The sequence below is a fragment of the Staurois parvus genome, unplaced genomic scaffold (assembly GCF_062004578.1).
Source record: "Staurois parvus isolate SC_StPar_1 unplaced genomic scaffold, SC_StPar_1.0 ptg000230l, whole genome shotgun sequence".
Taxonomy (NCBI): Eukaryota; Metazoa; Chordata; class Amphibia; order Anura; family Ranidae; genus Staurois; species Staurois parvus.
Window position 1 is genome coordinate 4,085,553 of NW_028318026.1, and position 22,195 is coordinate 4,107,747.

The 22,195-nt window shown below is 40.3% G+C and overlaps 1 protein-coding gene and 1 long non-coding RNA gene across 5 annotated transcripts in view; one reads left to right on the forward strand and one right to left on the reverse strand.

Moving 5' to 3' along the window:
* LOC149460433 (uncharacterized) overlaps positions 1-22,195 on the forward strand; it is a 148,706-nt gene that overhangs the window by 13,764 nt on the left and 112,747 nt on the right. The window lies entirely within an intron of this gene.
* RIPK2 (receptor interacting serine/threonine kinase 2) overlaps positions 445-22,195 on the reverse strand; it is a 56,701-nt gene continuing 34,950 nt past the window's right edge. The window contains exons 6-12 of one of the 2 annotated variants that reach the window (XM_089679699.1): positions 17,151-17,312; positions 16,955-17,034; positions 15,636-15,701; positions 10,425-10,479; positions 9,204-9,290; positions 6,997-7,062; positions 445-1,642 (exon numbers count right to left, since the gene is read on the reverse strand). In XM_089679699.1, the coding sequence (XP_089535825.1) occupies positions 1,365-1,642; positions 6,997-7,062; positions 9,204-9,290; positions 10,425-10,479; positions 15,636-15,701; positions 16,955-17,034; positions 17,151-17,312 (794 nt within the window). In that variant the 3' untranslated portion in view covers positions 445-1,364. Of the gene's footprint in view, positions 1,685-6,996; positions 7,063-9,203; positions 9,291-10,424; positions 10,480-15,635; positions 15,702-16,954; positions 17,035-17,150; positions 17,313-22,195 lie in introns of both variants that reach the window. The other variant, XM_089679698.1, reaches the window with a different exon arrangement.

Genomic DNA, 22,195 nt, shown 5'->3' on the forward strand with positions numbered 1-22,195 from the left:
GTACCGCCTTACCATTCACAAAAAGCACCGCTTCTTGCGCATGCGCACTTGGCACCCGGCTGTCATGCCCAGTGCCCACACTACAGAAGCCGGGAAGACAGCGCGCCGCTGGATAGAGGAACAGGTAAGGTCCCGCTGCAGAGCTGAGCGGCCGGCCCGGTATTCTGACACGGGCGCGGTGGAAATACCGGACCGGCCGCTCCATATTCGCTCCATAAGACACACTGACACACTGACATGGAGGGCCGTATTAAACCGACCCTCGGGCCGTAAATGGCCCGCGGGCCGGACTTTGGACATGCCTGTCTTAGGTCATGGGAGCAATCTGTGGGTCAAAGAATATGATAGTCATTTTATGGGGTTCAAAACACATTTTTGAGGGGGTTTCAATACTTTGGTAAATTGACAGCAAGTGTCCCAGAAAAATTGACAATCTCGGCAAAGTAAAGAATGAGAAGAACACGTTTTACTTCAGTAACCAGTAACAGAAATCACGAGATAAGACTTAACAGGACACAGCATTAAAATGTTATGAATGAGTATGTCGGAAAAGGACAAGCAGAGGGAAAAGGATTAGTCACCAGTATGGCTTGTAGCTTCCATGCAGCTGATCTTTCCCCCAATGCTGAGTTGCCATGCTTTGTTTTACACCTGGTCTCTGTTCGGGGGCAGCCATATTAGTAGAGCTTTGTTTTCTCATGTTAGAGCTACCAACTTGATGACTGGTGATCCGATAACTGGTGGGGGAATATTCAAAAAGTAGCAAGAGAGCTGGGTGAAACATAATTCCACAGGATGAATAAAGCAGAAACAGAAAGATTTCTTCACTGCAGGTCCTCAGGTACAACGTTTTCTCTGGTACAGTAGTGAATTCACCAAATCTTCCTCCAAACTGTGAGTCTAGCAGTCATAGGCAGGAGCTCTTTAGATGATCTCACACAGAAGATATGAAGTTATGACGCTATAGGCACAGGAGTACCTATAGAATAGCCACATGTCAGGAAATCCACTATTTGTTTTTTTAGAAGAATTAAATGCAAAAAGTGCATCTTTCAAGGTACTGCTTAGGCACAATTAATGTTTCTAGATGTTCCCTAAAACATAGCAAATCCTTAGTTTTTGAGTCCAGGTCCATACTGCTACTTTATAAATCGGGCCTATAGTAACAATAAAAAAATTCAAATTGCCTTTGACTCACCAAGCGTCGTAAAGTAACATTCATGCTGTCTGGCATTTTGGTAGCTGTTTTGGTGACAGGATGTTTTTTTAGGCATTTGAAGAAATCCAAGCTCCTTTAGAGACCACCACCTGATGCAGAATTAGATTTAGCCCACATTTAATGTACTGTAGCAAAGTGGAGCATCCTAACCATCCTGCCAAAACTCTGGAAAAGGTTGAAGGTCATTTTGTCGGTTTTCTTTCAACTTTTGCACAATAATCCTTGCAAATAGCTCTCCTTGCATGTCACATGTGTCGATGAGCCTTCGAACCTTTGCACTCCTTGTTCGTTCTGATCTTACCAGCTCGTAGTCCTCTTTTAGGATGATCATGTTTGATATGAGTGAGTCCAGGCACTGGTTGAGACAAGCCTCTGTCATCTGATTCACAATCTGATCTCGCCTGGTTAGAACCCACCTGAGGGCTGAATAGAAAGACTCTTGCTGAGGGTGGATAATCTTGGTGACTAAGGATAGGGATGAGCAAAACTGAGAGTTATTATTGCCCTGAAAATGTGTCAAACATTGAGAGATTTCAGCAGAATGTCACCATATTTGTAAAATGCATTAAGATGGCCATGCGTGATCTTTTTTCTTTAGCAAGCAAGGAAAAAAAACAGATTCCTCCAACCCTGTAACAAGGTGGAGGGATGAATCTTCCCCCCCCACACATTATATTGTGACAGTGGCACCCTAAGCTGTCAGAAAACAATGATCAGCAGCTGCAGCTGATTGGCTGCAGCCTCTGATCAAAAGATTTTCCAAAATGCTTCTTCAACAGAAGTCAATCTAACCATCAAATTTTGTCAAGTGGGGATGGCCAAACACTGAGCGAAATACAACTGGTCCCTGCTGAACTTGCCGGATTTCACTCTGTGTATGAGTGTGTTGATGGGAAGGGTGGAACTTAAGGTGATTTTTGGTAGTTTTTACGGGTGAGATAGGCATCAAATGGATTCTTAGGGCTACAGAAACTCCTATCATCTATCCTGGACCTGTTCTTGTGCAGCAAAATGATCCCTTATTAGCCTTGAATTTTTTTTACAGAAAGAACAAAAATAAATTTAAAAAAAGTAAAGGATCCAAAAAAAACAAAAAGAATGCAAAGAATGAAATATACTAAACGTTTCTAAATACACCATAGAAAAATTAAGAATTAAAAACAAACCTGAATAAAAACATTTTTGATTACATTTCCCTGATGGCAAAACTGTAATTTAAATATTTATGATAAACTGAAGGAGTAGTAACCTGTGAGAAGGTAGGCCAATGAGGAGGAGTTCTAAACTGGATAAGGGTGTGTGTCCCTATGCACCAATTAGCCAATTAATAAATATAAAATATAACCTTTATTAGGATTTTAATAAAAAATGTATATACTGAACTGTATTTAATTCAAAACCTTATAGACTGGAATGCACTGCGCTACAATCTCATAACTGAATTCATGACAATTATTAGCCAGTACACCCATCCCTTGCATCCAAATAGTAGCCAGCACCAAGCCAAGTTAGATTACATACCGTTTTTGGATGAATTTGTGGCTAAAACAAATGTAGTTTGATCATATGCCTATCAGGTAGAATATATACACTCTCCACTGAAGAAATTAAGTTCCCCCAGGAAAGAACTAAATAGGTAATACGATCTCTTTTGCTACAGATATGTAATATGGGTACACTCAATCACGGGCCTCAAAACAAGCCTCTAATGGACAAGCCCCATACATCACCATATCCGGTCAAAAATACCTCACTATCTTGAGGAATGAAAAAAATGCACTAACATGCACAGTGCAGATCACTCTAAAAAAAGGGGAGTAAATACCTTGTGCATTCAAAAAGTGCTCCCAAATGACCCATCAAAAAGGAAAGAACTCTACATTTACATGTTTCGCTCCAACTACAGAGCTTTGTCAGGAGTATAGAGAACTCAAATCAGATCAGGTAGTGGTAAGAAGCTGTGCTCAATATCGCATGGTGGCAGGAAATGGTACCTATTGTTTCTTTTACCCCTATACATAGAAGTATCGGCCATCAAAATGGCCGTTACATGCGAGACGTCATGACATTACCGTGTACTTGCGTGATCACGCACACGCGTCGTCACAGTGCCTCTAAGCTTCCGCACATGCTCAGTTCATCATAGGTCACCATCTTGAGGATGAAAAACAACACTACAACAATATAGGAGGCAATATATTCTGCTGTTCCACTCAACATATGTCCCATGGACACAACATTAATGCCCCACTAGTTGAGAACCTTGTTTACAGTTCATACCATTATATAGCATTTTATGGGGTCAAATCAAACAAAAAAACAGATTCCCTAATCACACACAAAGGGGAGGATGGTAAAGCCTTCATTTAACCCATAGGGTGCCCTTGAGTTTAACTGGAAAATCCATTTTGCTTCAATCTTTAAGAGTCATTTATTTAGATCTCCTTTTCTGGGAGGGTTATATTTATTAATGATCCAAAAAATCCAAAAACTTAGGGGGTCTGCCTTACCATCATGTTTTTGTATCATATGTCTAGCCACTGGTCTATCCTTGTTTCGAGTAATATCATTCACATGTTCAAGAACTTGTCTCCTGAAAGGACGAATTGTTTTTCCTACATATAATAAAGGGCACGGGCATTTTAAGGCATAGACCACCCCTTCCGTACTAAAATTATAAAAGTCTGTTATTTTGATGATTTCATCATTTTTGGAATTGACAAATTCCTTGATATTACACAAAAATGTACATGCTCTACAATGACCGCACCTAAAACTACCTTTTGTTTTTTCTGATAGCCAAGTGTGTTTTATTGATGTCTTGGGGATTTTCTCCAGATGGCTGTGTACTAGCATATCTCTCAAGTTTCTATCCCGTCTATTAGTTATCTTTAGGTCTTTTAACAAGATCTATGATAGGTATTTATCTTCATACAAAATGTTCCAATATCTCTTTATGATGTTAAAAATCTGCCCCTATTGGTTTGTGTATGTGCCTATGATTCGCATACCTTGCTGGTCATTCTCTTTTTTAGTCTTTTGACCCAACAGGGATTCCCTCAAAACCCCTTTTACTTTCTCATAAGATTTGATCAAATCAGTCTTATGATAGCACCGTCTCATTAATCTGTCAAACAATTTCTGTCTCTCAATTTGGAATGCCCCTTCCGTTGAACAATTTATTATTGCTCTCATAAATTGACCGGTGGGGATTGCTCTCTTCAAGGCTGCTGGATGCAGACTTCCCCAATGTAATAAACTATTCGTAGAGGTTGGTGTCCGATAGATTGTTGTATTAATATTACCACCGTCACCCCTCTTAATCTCCAGATCCAAGAAATGTATGCTATCATACTTGAGTCCATTCTTAAAATACATCCCAATATTGTTTTGATTAAGGGCAGTTACAAATTCTATGAACAGATCTTTTTGACCCTGCCATAATATAAACACACCATCAATAAACCTTACCTACATGAGAATGCGAGATTTAAAGCATTCCAGTTCCTCTACAAAGACCATAGTACATTCCCACCACCCAAGAAACAGATTCGTGTAAGTAGGTGCACAAGATGAACCCATCGCAGTTCCTCTGCATTGTCTATATATTTTTCCATCAAATAGAAAGAAGTTATGCTCTAGGATGAACTGCAAAAGTTGAAGAATGAATGTAGTATGTTTCTCAAATAAATTACCTCTAGTTTCCAAAAATGATCTACAAGCTTTCAGACCCTGGTCATGACAAATGTTACTATAAAGGGCCTCCACATCTAGACTAGCTAGCCATACTCCTGATGAAGCTCTGTAGTTGGAGCAAAGCACGTAGAGTTCTTTCCTTTTTCTTGGGTCATTTGGGAGCACTTTTTGAATGCACATGGTACTTACTCCCCTTTTTTTTTTGGAGTGGTCTGTACTGTGCATGTTAGTGCATTATTTGCATTCCTCAAGACAGTGAGGTATTTTTGACTGGATATGGTGATGTATATGGCTTGTCCATTAGAGGCTTGTATTGAGGCCCATGGATGGGTGTACCCGTATTACATATCTATAGCAAGATAGATCATATTACCTATTTAATTCTTTCCTGGGGGAACTTCATTTCTTCAGTAGAGAGTGTGTGTATTCTACCTGATCGGCATATGATCAAACCACAATTGTTTTAGCCACAACTTCATCCAAAAAACGGTATGTAATCTAACTTGGCTTGGTGCTGGCAACCATTTGCATGCAAGGGATGGGTCTACTGGCTAACAATTGTAATGAATTCAGTTATGAGATTGTAGCGCAGTGCATTCCAGTCTATAAGGTTTTGAATTAAATACAGTTCAGTCTATAAATTATTTATAAAAATCATAATAAAGCTTAAATTTTATATTTATTAATTGGCTAATTGGTTTGTATGGACATGCACCCTCGTCCAATATAGAGTTGTTGATTGCCAAATATGATGATTTATAATTAAAGCTTAGTAAAATTATTCAATGAAGAGGAGTTGCATAAGGTGAGGCAAGAGATAACAAGATAGTGAACTGAAATCTTTGTAGTGTCATTTATTAAAGTGGAACTTCACCCTAAAAGGGAATTTCTGCTTTATGCTCTCCTCCCCCCTCCTCTTCTACTTTTTTTGGGAGGGAAAGCAGGTACCTGGTTTTAACAGATACCGTCTCCCACTTCCGGGTTGAATTGCCAGAAGCTCTCCTTCCACCCAACCTTCTGGAACACATCACAGGTCCCAAAAGGCTGTAGAACCATTCACAAAATGCAGCGCAGCTAGCGCATGCGCAGTGAGCCATTGCCTGTGAAGCTGCATGGGATCATAGCTGGCTGCAAACAGTAAACAAGATGGCTTCAGGGACCCAAAGGCTGATGAAGAATTGGTTTGGATGAGCACAGCGCTGGAACCCTGGACTGATTAGTGTACTTTTATTACAAGTCAGCAGCTACAGTATTTGGAGCTGCTGACTTTTAATTTTTTTCAAACAGCATGAAGAATCGCTTTAAGTAGGGGCAAAGTTAGAAATGTTACAGCTGTTAATACAGCAAGATTTGTCAAAAGTGTCAAAAGTAGAGGTCAGAATCTAGATTACATCTAGCTCCTTGGCCCGGGGAGGCCTAATAGGTGTTCTATTGGTCTTGATAAAGACGATGGGGAGGGGACACAGGGGGAGGAAATATTATCAGCTCACTTTTGGAAAGATTGAATTTGATAAAGTGGTGTGACATCCATACTGATATGTCAATGAGTAAGTAAGTGATGAGTAAAATTCAGATAATTCTTACTACTGCCACTTTAAGAACCTGATGCTTGGACTGCAACAGATTCTTAAAGAATTACTGCCAGTTCACAGATTGGGAAACTGTTAGTATTTAAGAACACCTCTGAGCTGGTGTACAGTGGTATGCCAGTGCTCAGAGTGTGGTATGTCTGTGCTTGGAACCTGTAATGAATGTGACAGCTTACCAAACAGGACTCTATCCCTAACCCATTCAGATGTTAGCCTAGAGATTCCATTTTTTGAAAGTTAAATGGAAACAAAAGGATTGGGGCTAATGGTGATGTTGCTAGAGGGAGAGGACAATGTTGTGGGTGCCAGCTATGGATAACAACAATGATCGACCAGGAAAGCACATCCTAACCAACTGACTTTACTCCAAGAAATCAAGGTATGTCAGTCCACATTATTCAGCACCTAACAAACATGTTAAGCAATTGTACTGAATCTCAAAACATTTATACTTAATATCCTATTGTACAAATAAAATGAATTTGCACATACTAGATGCTGATCCATCAGATGGGCTAGTTGGTAAAGTATATGGCGGTGGTTGAGGAGTCCCATTGTCTGCAAAAGAAAATATACGTTATTGATATTTTTTCACCTTTCCTGGTAGGCTTTTTATTTAAAGAGGAGTCAAGTGTTTCAAGAAAAAATTGCTGCATTTTTAGAGGCTCCAATCATATGTGGCTACACCCAAACTGGATGATCAGCAGAACCACTGGCCATTGATGCGGGCAGTTTGCGTCCAGGGCTCTCAGAAGCCCTAATTGCATGGAACTGCTGGTGTGAGTGGTTACATGCAAACAATGGTGGTGCCAACCATTGAGTTGCACAGCTACTGGCAACAACAATTCACACCAAGCATGTACATATGGATTGATTCTATGGCAACAAGAATTGCAGATTCTCACTAGGAGCCACCAGTATTAATGAGGTCTTGATGGTTACATTATATTTTATTGTTTCTCCTCATAACTTTGTGTAAATATGCAGGTTTAAAGCCATTTTTAAAATTGTATAATGCCCTTTGAAAGACCTAAAGAAATACCCAAAATGTTGCATCTACTTGAGTTTTAATAGGAAGTCAGCGTAAGGCATGACAAGTTGGAGCAGAATTTGATGTGCAAGAGAGGTGGATATGTCGAAGCACTAGGTTTGGTGTCATCCTGGTAAATGTATGCACTTGTCACGCATGACAAATATAGGATGTGGTAAATATTTTCAAATTGGACACAAGGGGGCACCAATCTCAATGTAGAGGGTTAAAGATTTATTGATAACAAGAGGAACCTACCAATAAATCTTTAACCCTCTACACTGAGATTGGCGCCCCCTTGTGTCCAATTTGTCTTCTACAGAGTTCTGCTTCGCTCTATGGGGAGCTGCCTTCACTTTCCATCCGCCACCTAGGACCCTTGGACTTTGGACTTCCCCGTCTCCATTTGTTGCTTCATCGCCACCCCATTTTGAACTCATTACTATTGTATATCTATTCCCCTATTTGTATTTGTACTTCTCCCGCTGTATCCGTCATTTTTCACTAACTTATCTAGACTCTTCATGTTTTTCGTTGGTAAATATTTTCAAGCAGATCATATGAGCTTGTTAATGAGTGAATGTGAAACTAAATTCCTATGACTCCTATCACTGACCTCTTCTTCTTAAACTGCTAGTTGCCTGGCTGTCTTGTTGATACATCAGTACTTTTGGACTATTACATTTATAGGCAGTCAGGATATTGGCATTTTCAGATGAAGGTCAGCAATGGCAGCCTCAACTGTTCTCAGCACTGGTTCCCTTTATACGAGGAAATTAAATCCCATAAAACAATAAGCAGTGAAGTGAGGGAGCTTGTGTTATTAGGGTTCCATATTTCAGAGGTGGTGGCACACATATGGTGGCAAAACAATATGCTTTATCTATTTAATGCTTATGGAAGTTAGAAGATGTGATAGGAGAGACAACAAAGCAGCACAATACATTGAGAAAGATTGGATCTTTAGAGATACAACTGAGCATCGATTGCTTCTAAGTGATATTGCAATCAAAATTAGCTTTTTATCTGGCTGGGACTAAAGTTTATGATGAAGAAAAGAAGGGAGTGTTGGTTACAGTCAGTGAAGAAAAGTGATCCAGGTCCATGGTTATAGATAGAAAAGTGAGCCATGGCCATGGTTATAGATGGAGAAGAGAAGGGAACCAGAACCATAATTATAGATGGAGAGGAGAAGGGGAAACAGGGTCATGGTTATAGATGGAGAAACGAGCCAGGGCCATGGTTATAGATGGAGAGGAAAGGGGAAATGGAGTAACATATTTATGGATAAAAGAGGGGATCCAAGGATTGAGCATTTGCAGAACCAACAAACACAGGTCATTTGAGAGAATCAAAGTTACTGAATGTCTATCCAAATAAACAGTAGAGGTAATCCATATAACAGTAAGAATTTGATACTAAGTTTAAGGGTAACAAAGCTATTAGAGGCATTAGGAGTGCCAAAGTCACTCTAATTGATTGCAAATATGTCAATACAGAGGAATTAGAAAAAAACATGAAGAGAAATGATCTAGGAAAAGAGTAGCTCATCCACAAGACTAATAGATTTTTGTAGATTACTGCAGAAAATAAGAAAAATAAAGAAGGAACTGCAAAGAAAGAAAGAACAGCATTCAGATAGAACATCAGCCACCACCACATTTATTACCAGGTATGTCGCTGAACTTTGCAATTCCGTATGGCAGTTCAGCAGCTGCTACATTTTCAGCCTCAGGAAGCCATGGTTCATTGAAGCCTAGGAAATTAGAGATGTTACCAATTATAAACTTATATTAGTTTGTTATTTACCAAAAAAGGCATTGGTTATGGTGGTGAGGTGATAGAAAGTGTTCACATAAGTGAGAGTGTTGGAGATATTACATATTATTATAGGCATGGTCTGAAACGGATGGTAGATGGTGTTTTTGATCAGGGCAAATAATTATGTTTTGACTCAGATAAAATAGAGTGGCTTAGACTGTCTACAGAACAGCTTCTATGTCACATAGAGAACATTAATGTACATTAAAATGTATGTTTGACATTCTTTTGTAACGTGTATGCAAACCATGATAGTCTTTTGTTCCATGTGAGCAGTCTGGTAATCTGATGTTATATGGGAAGAGTCTCTAACAAACGTTTGCTAGATGCCAGCAGTCTAGGACAGACGGTTGTTACATATGAGCAGGCTCTGATGGATTTATGTTAATTGCAAACATTCTCTTACAGTATTTTGTTACATGTGTGCAGCCTCTGAAATGCTTTATTTAAATGTGTGCCACCTCTGATTGGCTTTTGATGCTTGACACTAGAAGCTTAGCTGCAAAGCCACAGCTGTTTAAGGGATGGTGGGAAATCTTCCTGCTGGAGTCACAAAGACCCATCAGTGCAAGTGTGTCAAAGACAAAAATTAAACTCAATATAAAATGTATCTGATTTTTCTGTAATTACTAGCAGCCATATAATTCAGTAGCCTTTAAAGGACCTACTGGTAATAAGTAAGGTCTTGTTAACCTGTCATCACTGCCCCTTTAAAATGTGATCTGCAGTGGATCTCTTTTCAGAGACATCTGATAGATGGCTCAAAGGCAATAGCTCCACAACTGTATGCATTATACATGGTTACAGAGCAGTTGCAGCCCAGCCCAGCATACTTGAATGGATCGTGTTTGAGGGTGGTACTGCCTGCTGAATGTGACCTGTTGTATACATTTTGCTATACTGCATCCATGGGAGTGTGTACTAACATGGCCTCTGGCCCTGTTATTTTGCAGCTTAACAGTTGGGGGACAATAGAACTACAGCTCCACCAAGGTTGAGTAAAAAAGGCTTAAAGACTTGAGGTAACATGTTAGTAGTAGTAATGCGAATTCTAAAATAAGATACTTACCTTCATTAGAACTTAGTGGTTTGGGAACAAAATCAGGAGAGGCAGACATGTTACACTGTGTATACATAACAGAAAAAATGATGTCAGTAACGTATTGTAATTAAATTATTGAAACATCTTTCTAAGTTTAGATCTTTAAATCTTTAGTCTTTACAAGCTATAATTACAATGGTATTGTGGCCATTTTAAAAAATCACAGCCAAGAAAACTGGAACAAATTGAGCAATTGTTTATAACAACCAGTTAGTAGGGTTCATCTTTTAAATGAAGAAGAGAATCTGCCTGGTTTCTATTGGAACTACTCTAATTTGTTATGGTATTCTTTGCACCAGTTTTTGATAATCAGCCCTACTATAAAAATACTGCCAATAGAAGTGTTTTAAATCGCAGAGTGCATACCAAACAGTCAGCCTTGTGCTGTAGTAACCAAGCCACCTGCATCCATAGGGTTAACCAGAACATATTGCAGCAAAAGGTGTCCTGCACCAAGGACTCCCAAAATTACTTTTTGTAAAAATGGCTTTTTTAATTTATCATAAAAAAACAAAACCAGCAACACAATATAACATCTGAAATAAATGACAGTGTTTCGAGCTCATACTAGCTCTTTTTCAAGACAAATTAGAAATTTTGCAACTGATTCAGATTTTATGATGAGCCGCTTCTTTGTTCGATAAGAAGATAAAAAGCAATTTTTAAACAAAGTTCTGTTGGTGTAGGACACCTTTTGCTGCAATACAGTATGTACCGCCAATTCTACAGCAGCTTAGATCAATTGTTTATATTTTTGTGAAGCATGTGAGGGACTATAGCTGTATCACATATACGTATGATTAAAGAGATGGGGATACAAATATTGGAATCGCTATTGGTGACTGTTGGTGCAGGCTCTAGGGCTATTTTTCCATATTTTTTGTGACTACCTATAGAGCCACTGACCTAGAATGAGTATGTGAGGCAGGAGATGAGACTTTTTAGCATTCTAAATGGTTGTTATTGGTCATAGACCCACCAGGTAATGAAGCCAGGGTCACAATTGAAGCCCCACAACTTATACCTACCAAGACAAGTTTAAATTTCTGACAGGCATGTAGCCAATATTTTCTTTATTTCATTTTTGATAGGTAAGGGAAAGGTGAATATTCCCATCAGTTTATTCTTTGCTGTGTCCTTTAGGAGTGTTGTTTTCCTTACCCTCTATCCCAGAAATGCAAATAGGAAGTGAGAGGGAATCTCCCAAAAGGAGGGGGAATCCCCTCTTAGACAGTTGTTACCAGAACAGATGTCATTAGAATATTTGGTAGAAAGAAAAAAGCAACCGAATGCCTGTGGTCCTGCGCTGGACAGTGGATTCCACAATGTCAATATCCCCACATGTGTATGAAAGGAATGCAAGCATTGCTGCCCACAACGGACCAGAGAACTCAACTCATTGGCTCTGAGGAAGAGCTACAACCTCGAAACATGTCAGCCATCAGCTATCCAGAGGTCCACCAGGCTACCTTCAGGGGTCTTGGACCACACTGCAGCTCTTGTGACATGCTTTCCATTTAATTTTATTCCTCTTGTAAGTATTTTACTTTTTGCCAATAAATTTCATTTTTAAAGGTAATGCACTAGGCCCGTGCACCCTCTTTTTGTCTTTTCACATACAGTCATTAGAAAATTTACCCTCACCTCTTGTTCTGGTGATGACTGTAAAATTTTGGATTTTCCATAACCTTCCGTCTTGCTGTTCTGACAATGGTCACCAGGACAAACAGAAAGGGCAAAGACACAGCAATAAAAACCTCATAAAATTGAATAAGCCAGCACCCCAAATGTGGTTTATTGAGGGCTCAACAAAACAGGTGGCAAAGCAAAATTGACAAAACATGTTCTTCTATTGATGTCTCCGGGCTTCACATGACCCTTTTCACAGGGTGACAGACACCTGTCCAATCGATAAAGAGATCCCGGAGGCCCTAACACTTGTCACTGTGAGAAGGGTTTTGTGAGGCCTCAATACATTTGTAGAGGAACATGTTTTTGGTATCCTTTCTTTGTCACTTGTTTTGCTGATCCCTCAAAAAGCTAATTCTCATTATTGGATGCTGGATTTTCTGTTTTATATTTGTATCTCCAGTAACTGTGCATTCTGCCTGAGTTGCATTTGTGGTCTGATGCTGGATGGATTTGTCTATAGCAATTAGAACTTGACTGAGGTTTTAATCCTCCCCTACTCTATTCAAAACTAAAATGTCCCTAATACTTTACTTATCTGTGTGATCCTCCGACAGGCTCATTTTAAGTACTTTATGTGGTAGGAATTGGTATGGTGTACAGCAATTAATTTTCATTACACATTACAGCATACTACTATAGAAACCAGAGACACAGGAGTGATATATTATGGGCTTTTAAAATATACAAAAAGGAAAATGAAAGTGACTTCAAAGCTCTAATTAGGATGGAGTAAACCTGGGTACAAAACATGCATCAAGATTACCTCTAAAAAAACGCTTCAATGTGAGGACTTGCCAACAGCTCAAAACTAAATTATGTCATCAGTCCATTTTCTAGTAAATAAACTATAAAATAAAATAATGCACATCAAGGTATGCATACCCAAAAATCACCCTTTGTCATTAAAACCTATTAAAAACATAAAACATAATACACCCAGGGGAATGTTACCTTAATAAATATGCACGTATCAGATAAATATTCCCAGAGTGCTACAACTACAGATTTCTTTGTTACAAATTGGTAAACATGTTATCATATCAACCAACCACCTGCCATTTGAAGTTCTCTTTAAGAACCAAGACATTCAGGTCTTCCATAGTGTGGTCTGCTTAAAGGGAACTTCAAAACTACTCAGGAAAGGAAAATGTTTGAACTAAGAACAGGGGTGGAATGACAACTCATGGGGCCCCCGGGCAATAGAGGATCATGGGGCCCCTGTGTCCTTGCCCAAACTCAAAAAAGCCTATTAAAAAGGTACCAGGGGCATCTCATTGGGCCCCCTACTGACCCCGGGCCCTCGGGCAATGCCCGAGTTTCCAAATGGTCAGTCCGCCCCTGACTAAGAATGATAATTCTGTTTTGACACAAAAGATAATGAACTAAATGTATACCTAGTTTCCTAAACCATTATCCAACAGGTTATAACTACACTCATCTTTGTGATCCCCCACCCCCACCATTCCATAGCCCTCTTCCTGCCAAATCTCACCAACTATGCAAGCTTAATTACCATTGCTGTACATGTTTGTTTGTGTTTGTGAGATTGTCTTATTAACACTCTGCTAAAACGTTGTGCACTAGTACTGCTTGGACCTTGAAGAAGGGGGCACACCCCAAAAGCTTGTCATGAAAAATTGTATGTTAGTGCAAATTAAAAAAAGTATCACGGACAGTACTCAATTGTTTCCAGCAAATACAAAAAATAATTCCAACCTCATTGTTTAATAATTGTTATTATTAACAGTATATACAGGTGAAACTCGAAAAATTAGAATATCGTGCAAAAGTTCATTTATTTCAGTAATGCAACTTAAAAGGTGAAACTAATATATGAGATAGACTCATTACATGCAAAGCAAGATAGTTCAAGCTGTGATTTGTCATAATTGTGATGATTATGGCTTACAGCTCATGAAAACCCCAAATCCACAATCTCAGAAAATTAGAATATCACATACAATCAATAAAACAAGGATTGTACATAGAACAAAATTGGACCTCTGAAAAGTATAAGAATGCATATGTACTCAGTACTTGGTTTGGGACCCTTTTGCAGCAATTACTGCCTCAATGTGGCGTGGCATGGAAGCTATCAGCCTGTGGCACTGCTGAGGTGTTATAGAAGACCAGGATGCTTCAATAGCGGCCTTCAGCTTTTCTGCATTGTTCGGTCTCATGTCTCTCATCTTTCTCTTGGCAATGCCCCATAGATTCTCTATGGGTTTCAGGTAAGGCGAGTTTGCTGGCCAATCAAGCACAGTAATCCCTTGGTCACTGAACCAGGTTTTGGTGCTTTTGGCAGTGTGGGCAGGTGCCAAGTCCTGGACATGTGCTTCAAATGTCGTATTCCTCCTGTCAAGCTGCTCCTGAACAACAAACAACGTCAGAAGCGTGTTACCTGGGCTAAAGAAAACCAGACCTGGTCTGTTGCTCAGTAGTCCAAAGTCCTCTTTTCTGATGACAGCAACCTTTGCATCTCATTTGGAAACCAAGGACCCAGAGTATGGAGGAAGAATGGAGAGGCACACACTGCAAGATGCTTGAAGTCCAGTGTGACGTTTCTACAGTCTGTGTTGATTTGGGGAGCCATGTCATCTGCTGGTGTTGGTCCACTGTGCTTCATTAAGTCCAGGGTCAATGCAGCCGTCTACCAGGAGATTTTGGAGCACTTCATGCTTCCTTCCGCAGACGAGCTTTATGGGGATGCTGACTTCATTTTCCAGCAGGACATGGCACCTGCCTACACTGACAAAAGCACCAAAACCTGGTTCAATGAATGTGGGATTATTGTGCTTGATTGGCCAGCAGACTCGTCTGACCTGAACCCCATAGAAAATCTATGGGGCATTTCCAAGAGAAAGATGAGAGGCATGAGACCGAACAATGCAGAAGAGCTGAAGGCCGCTATTGAAGCATCCTGGTCTTCCATAACACCTCAGAAGTGCCACAGGCTGATAGCTTCCATGCCACGCTGCATTGAGGCAGTAATTTCTGCAAAAGGGGCCCAAACCAAGTACTGAGTACATATGCATGCTTACACTTTTCAGAGGTCTGATATTGTTCTATGTACAATCCTTGTTTTATTGATTGCATGTAATATTCTAATTTTCTGAGATTGTGGATTTGGGGTTTTCATGAGCTGTAAGCCATAATCATCACAATTATGACAAATCCCGGCTTGAACTATCTTGCTTTGCATGTAGTGAGTCTATCTCATATTAGTTTCACCTTTTAAGTTGCATTACTGAAATAAATTAACTTTTGCACGATATTCTAATTTTTCGATTTTCACCTGTATAATTTTCATGTCAGGAAGGAAATTAGATGAATTGTGTTGTTTGAACTGTCAGTATGGAAAACTTCTGTTGTGTGAGTGTGAGTGGTGCCTCATGATAAAAAATATTCATAACCTATGCAAATACAAAATTAAATAAAAGTTCAACCAGTGAGATAAAAGTATCGAGAGACATAACATGAACTTACAGCTTGTCCAGCAGATACCGAAATATTTGAAGAGGTTCTCCAGTCGGATGGACTATTGTTTCTTGCCTAAAAAAAGTTACATTTTTGTAAGAGATTTTATGGATAACAAAATATAAGGCAATGTTGCAAGTTTGTAGAGTAGTAGATCTTGGACTGTTAAAAAGTATGTGATTTTTTCCAGTGCTAAAACGTACGTTTAGCTGTTGTACAAGACCAAGCTATGGAATAGCGAGTATCTTAACTATAAGTCAATATTTTCACATAACATACACATCGGGTTGTATTTATAAACATTTGGCAGAGCTATTAGTCCTAATAAACGGCATGTACATTCATTGTATGTGAGCGCCGGTAAAATCAATTGTTACTAGGCAGTATTCAGAAAAGGTTTTCCAATGTCCAGGGCAAACATACCAAACTGTGCTCCCCACCCTCTGTCTTGCGCACAACCAGTTATCTTAGCTATGCCCAAAAAATGCGCATGATCATGATATCTACTTACAGAGTGCAGAGGTCAGGACTGAATAAATTACAAAGTGCAGAGGTCAGGAGAAAAATTAAAGTGGTATTAAAGGTTCGGCTTTAAAAAAACAAACAAACAAACAAACAAACACACACGTTATACCTACCTGCTGTATGCAATGTTTGTGCACAGAGCAGCCCTGATCCTCTTCTTCGAAGGTCCCCCACTGGCGCTCCTGGCTTGTCCCATTTGACCAGTGCCCCCAATAGCAAACTGCTTGCTATGGTGGCAGCACTGGTGCATGCTTGCTCCCGAGCCCAGCTCTATGCATCCATAACACACATAGAGCTCTGGCTCAGCCCCATCCCCCGCTCTCTCCGCATTGGTCCACTGGCTGTTGTTGATTGCAGTGGGAGCCAATGGCTCCCACTGTTGTCTCAGTCAACGAGAGGGAATAATGGGACAGACAAGGCTCTCATGCACATAGCTGGATCAAGAGGGGGCTCAGGTGAGTATTAGGGGGGACTGTGGGTGAGCACCACACAGAAGGTTTTTTTACCTGCATGCATTATATGCATGAAGGTAAAAAAAACCTTCAGTATGCCGCTCCCCTTTAATAATTACCTGAGCTCAATTACCATGATCCAGTGCTACCCTCCAACTTGATAACATTGCACTAGGGGCAGCTGCCCCTCCTGCCCATCCCCTTGTCCTGGTCCTGTTACTAAGCTGTGTTCTCTAAAAGTTGGATGTTCATTATAATAGTGTGAATGAGAAACGTACATCATTATGACCACTATGGCACTGCATTTATATTTCATAAATACACCACATTAAAAAACAAAAGGCTACTTACTCTCTTTATCTGCAGTATTCCTTCCAGTACTGAAACATCATTATATGTTCTGATCACAGGCTCTAGTTCCAACAAACATTCTAGTGGCAAAAGCAAAAGCAGAATTATCATTACAGCATATCTGCTCACCAATGACCTCCATTCTTCCTCTTTCCCCACAGCAGCTTTTGTTAGCACTTGTACCTGTCCTACTTACTGAGGAAAGCTGGTCTGTCATTGGGATCGCAGGCCCAGCCGCTCTGCATTAATGATATAAACACATCCCGATAAGGCATGTCTGCGGGAATGCTCTCCTCACTTATGTCTGGCCGCGTACCTTTGGATACACTAAACATGATCTGCATTGGGGTTGTCGCACCTGATAAAATAATCACAGTAATCATTTGGTTAATAAAACTGCCCTCCATCCTGTTGTGGTGCTAGGCAAGTGCATGGGTTTGCTAAAGCACCCCTAAAAATTCTCCAAAACCCATAGCACCCCAAATCCGTAACCACCATAGTCAAAGTAGTTTCTTTTTGATCCATCCTAACTAAAATGCATTGACACGTAGCAGCAGTGGCAGAGGTGAGTCAGAGACTTGACTGTGAACCAGGGGCGGACTGACCATTGGGGAACTCGGGCACTGCCCGAGGGCCCGGGGTCAGTAGGGGGCCCCATGAGATGTCCCTGGTACCTTTCATAGGCTTTTTTGGGTGTGGTTTGAGTGTGGGAGAGGACACAGGGGCCCTTATTAACTGACACTAATGAGTTTTATTATACTAGCAGCTCCAGAAAGCCATGGCACAGCAAATACCGTACGTCTGAAAGAATAGTTTTAGAAGAAGTAGATCTATGATATTATGCCAAAACAGAACTGTGTTATTAAAGCGGATTCCACTCACACTGTAAAAAAATAAAAGTCAGCAGCTACAAAAACTGTAAAAAAACAGCCACTCACCTGTCCCACGATCCTGCAGTGTCCTCACCGGTCGTCCTGATTCCAGGCGCCGGCATCTTCAGTGTGGGCATTCACAGCCGAGTGCCCACTGCGCATGTCCGAGTAGTGATGCGCTTCCTGAATAGCCCCGTAGTCTTCTGGGACCTGTCACGTGTCCCAGAAGACTACGGGGAGGGAGATAGGAGGACAACTTCCGCTTCCAATCACCTAGGCAATTGCAGCGGAAGTGGGAGTGGGTACCTGTCAAATTCGGATACCCGCTCCCCCCCCCCCACTCCCCAAAGGTGCCAATCCTTAATGGGGAGTGGGAGACCAGTCTTTACAGCGAAACTTCCCCTTTTGGGTGGAACTCCGCTTTAACAAACTTCTATTTAGGTATGGCACATCGAGTGGTCACACACAGAACCTGTTATTCAAATCTCTGCACATTTGAAGGAAAGGGGTATTTACAGGGATACTACAAATGTTAAAATTTCTCACAGATCTTTTTCCTTTAAAACTATTATGTTACATGTCCACAGTCCATTTGACACTCTTCCTCCACTACTCATTGGCCTCTCTGTTCTCTCTCTCCCACTCTCTCTGCTCCCTTCTCTTTTCTCACCCTTTCTTTATTATTCTGCTAGGGGTTACTTGCCCTGACACTTACGGGCAGTTATTGTTTTGCTGGTGGTCATTGCTTGTATGACACTTTCTGGTATTACTATTCTGCTAAGAGTTATTGTTGTGTGGGGGTTATTGCTTACCCTTACTCTTGCTGGGGGTTATTGCTGTTCTGGGGGTATTATTGTACTAGGGGTTATTGCTTGCCTTGGCACTTGCTGAAGGTTATTGTTGTGCTGGGGCTTATTGCTAACCCTGACACTTGCTGGGGGTTATTGTTGAAGGTCATCACTACATGTGCTTTAGATTATTGCTGGTCCTGACATATGCTGGGGCTTGTTACTGCTGGCACTGACACCACCAATGCTTATGTTACTCCCACAATCTCTGCAGTGTACCCCACCCCCCACCACTTTCCAGGCCCTATTCTGTCTAATCCATTGCAAAGGGGGAAAGGTGGCACACTACAAGCCATAAAGTATCACCCGCTTTATTGACATCATCCACGTTTTGGCTACACCAACATGCATGATATGCAGTGTGCTATATGCATTACATTTTTATTATCAATCCTTTCAAAGTGGATGGCAGGCAGTCCACCTAGCACACTATGTTTTTCTTCTCATCTCAAATTATGGTGTTGCTCCTAATTTTTTTTCAAATATGTTTTTTTTTTATTTCTATTGACACAAATTATAGAACTGACTTTTGCATTTGCTGACCAGTAATGTAAGAGATACTGTTGCATAGTTCTGACCACTGCACTCACTTTAAAGTGTCTACAGTGGGCTGCAGTCTGTTTACTCTTTACATTGTGTATGGTTTCTATACAACATTTTTTCAATTTATGACTAAGCATTTCTCATTATGTTATGTCTGCTTTTAATGTAACAAAGAACTTGGGGTCGGAGACTCATCTCCTTCATTTATACTCCCAGCACCATCAATATTTTTAATTTAGAATTTTTACAAATGGTAAGCTTCTTCTGCCAGTAATAGGAGTAAGGTGCACTAGGCACCTGATCAGTTTTCACCAAGGAAGTAATATTCATTACCTGATTTCTGACAGAGCAGTTGGTGAAACAGTGCTCACCTACCTGATAGGCAGGGAGAGGAGTGATTAATTAGTTTAGCGGCTGCCATTATTGCAGTGTTGGCCCTGGTGCAGCACATACAGGGGTCTTCAGCTGCCCGAAGCAATGTTGCGCTTCTGGTGTGTGGAATTACCTCTAAGGAGATGACTGAAACCATGTAAACCCGCTCTTTGTTTTTTTAATTGCTTTATGTATCTCATAGTTGGGAACTTAGATAGCTTACAGTTAGGGAGCACACTTTTCAAAGGTGTCTTGATGCAACAGTATGGCCTTACATGTATTTTAAAATGTATGCAACAAAAACCTTTTTTTAATCTAATTTATTGAAAAAGTTTAGTAAAGTGTTCTGGGGAACTTTGTTTTTTTATTTTTTTGAGGTTGGAATGGTGGTGGAGAAATGAATTGGCTTAACAGATGATAAAATATGGCTCTCTATCAGAATCATAAGTTATTCTGCTACTTAAGCGGCCTAATTTTGTACTTTGTTAAAGTTATAATTTTTTTTATATGACTATATAATTTTGTTAATGGATTTTTATTGTTTTAAAATAATTGTATCAAGCCAAAGAAATACATAATTTTATGCATTTTATTTAAAGATGTTTGTATAAATAGGGGGTTCGTGTGGCTATTGGAGGTGAGATGAGCACTGCACCAGTCATGATCTCTACAATTCCAATATAGTGCATATCGTTTTTAAATAAAACATTGCTGCATGGCTAACAGTAACCCAAATGCATGTGAAAGCAATAATACACAAAATAGCATGTACAATTAAAATAATATCAAACCCTTTGTTTTTTAGTACTTTCAGCAGCTGATTTAAACACTTACAGAGTATGCAGCTTCTTTACCATTTCATGCTTGCCTATGTTCCTGTTTAAGCTGGTGCCATGACTGCTGCCCCAGGTTTCCTGTTTCAGGGTGGCTCCTTTCTCTTGCAGCGTTCTATGGAGCCACCCTTGCATGCAGGGACCAGAGTTGAGTCACCCTACACTGTGTAGATAAATAGAAACACACAGTCCCATAGCCTAGGATCAGGGCTGCTGTTAGAAATCACAGGGACCCATACAGCCTACCTGACAGCCCCCCTCCCCCCCACAAGTTATCAAAATTATATTTTCACTAAAAATACACAATGATCATTATTGGAGGACATAGACATAACATAACTTACACAATTCCTGCTAAATCTAAAAGATAAAACTGTATGTACTGAATTAATAAATAATAATATAATAATAATAATAATAATAATAATAAGAGTAATAAAATGTCTGTGTGTAAATTAGGTCTTTGAGCTCATTCATATAGGTGCTGTGGCCTGTACAGTGTGAATCAGTGTTTTTTTTTTTTTAAATGTAGTTATTGCTGTGTGCAGGCAGCCTATGTTACGCTATGGAGATGCAGTAACTGTATGAACACAGGCTCAGGTCCTAAATTTACAGGCATGTGGATGCAGGTGTATGGCTTCCAAACACTGACAGTGTGTATTTGGGGCCACTCACCCACACCTGCACACCTATCAAATTAAGACCTGTGCTCATACAGCTACTGCATCCTCAAAGAGTAACAGACAGCTTCAGACGCAGAAACAAACCGCTTATGTATACTGTATGGGCCAGAGAACCCATGTGAAGGAGCCCTTAATTATTTTTTACAATCTTTTAAAAAGCATTTTTTACAAATTTTAGCAATTATTTTTTACAATTTGTCATTTTTTTTTAAATTTTCGTTACAGTTTTCTTTTACAATGCTGTTGGGGGCACTTGGGTGAAATATCAGGGGTAGCAGACCCCTGACATCTCGCCTTTGAAACAGAGAAAAAAATTGAGGACACAGATTCTTCAGTTCCTTCTTTGCAGCCTCAGCTGAGCTGAAGATGAATGAACAGGAGAAAGAGGCTCCTGTTCATTCAAAAACTGTAGAACAGTAAACACAGTTTACTATGCTTCAGTTATGAATGGAGACAGGTGCAATCAGTATCAATCACCCACTGTGTTCATTCACTAGATGAAGGGAATGGTAAGTTACATATTTATCAGCCTCTTCCCCTGCTCTCCATCTTGAACATCCCCCTGTGTACCCGCAGCAGCTGATGGGAGAGGGAAGGGTGCAGTTTACATCTCTTGCTTGCTCTTATTATTATTATACAGGATTTATATAGAGCCAACAGTTTGCTCAGTGCTTTACAATATAAAGGGAGACAATACAGCAACATTACAGTTCAATACAAGAGGGTTAGGAGGGCCCTGCTGTTGGTTCCTTGTCTCTCAGCACTGCTACCCTGAACTTCCAGCCTTCATAGGAAAAAGTTTACAAAAGGAGACAGTGCAGTCCCCAGTCAGTATGCTAGCTTGGAGAACGGAGAAGGAGGTTTTGTCATCCTCAGCAGAGCAGCTAATGAGGGGGAATCAGATGTGAAAAGAACAGGGAGGGGGATCGGTGTGGCGGGGGGGGGGGAGGCAAATACAGGAAAGATGCCCTGTGTGTCTCTCCCTGCATCATCTGAAAGTGAGTGGGAGGGAGAGGGGGAAAACTTGGCTTTCAGGGAAAGACACATTGTTCCTGGAATTGTTCCCCCCAACCTCATCGATCCCCTTCCC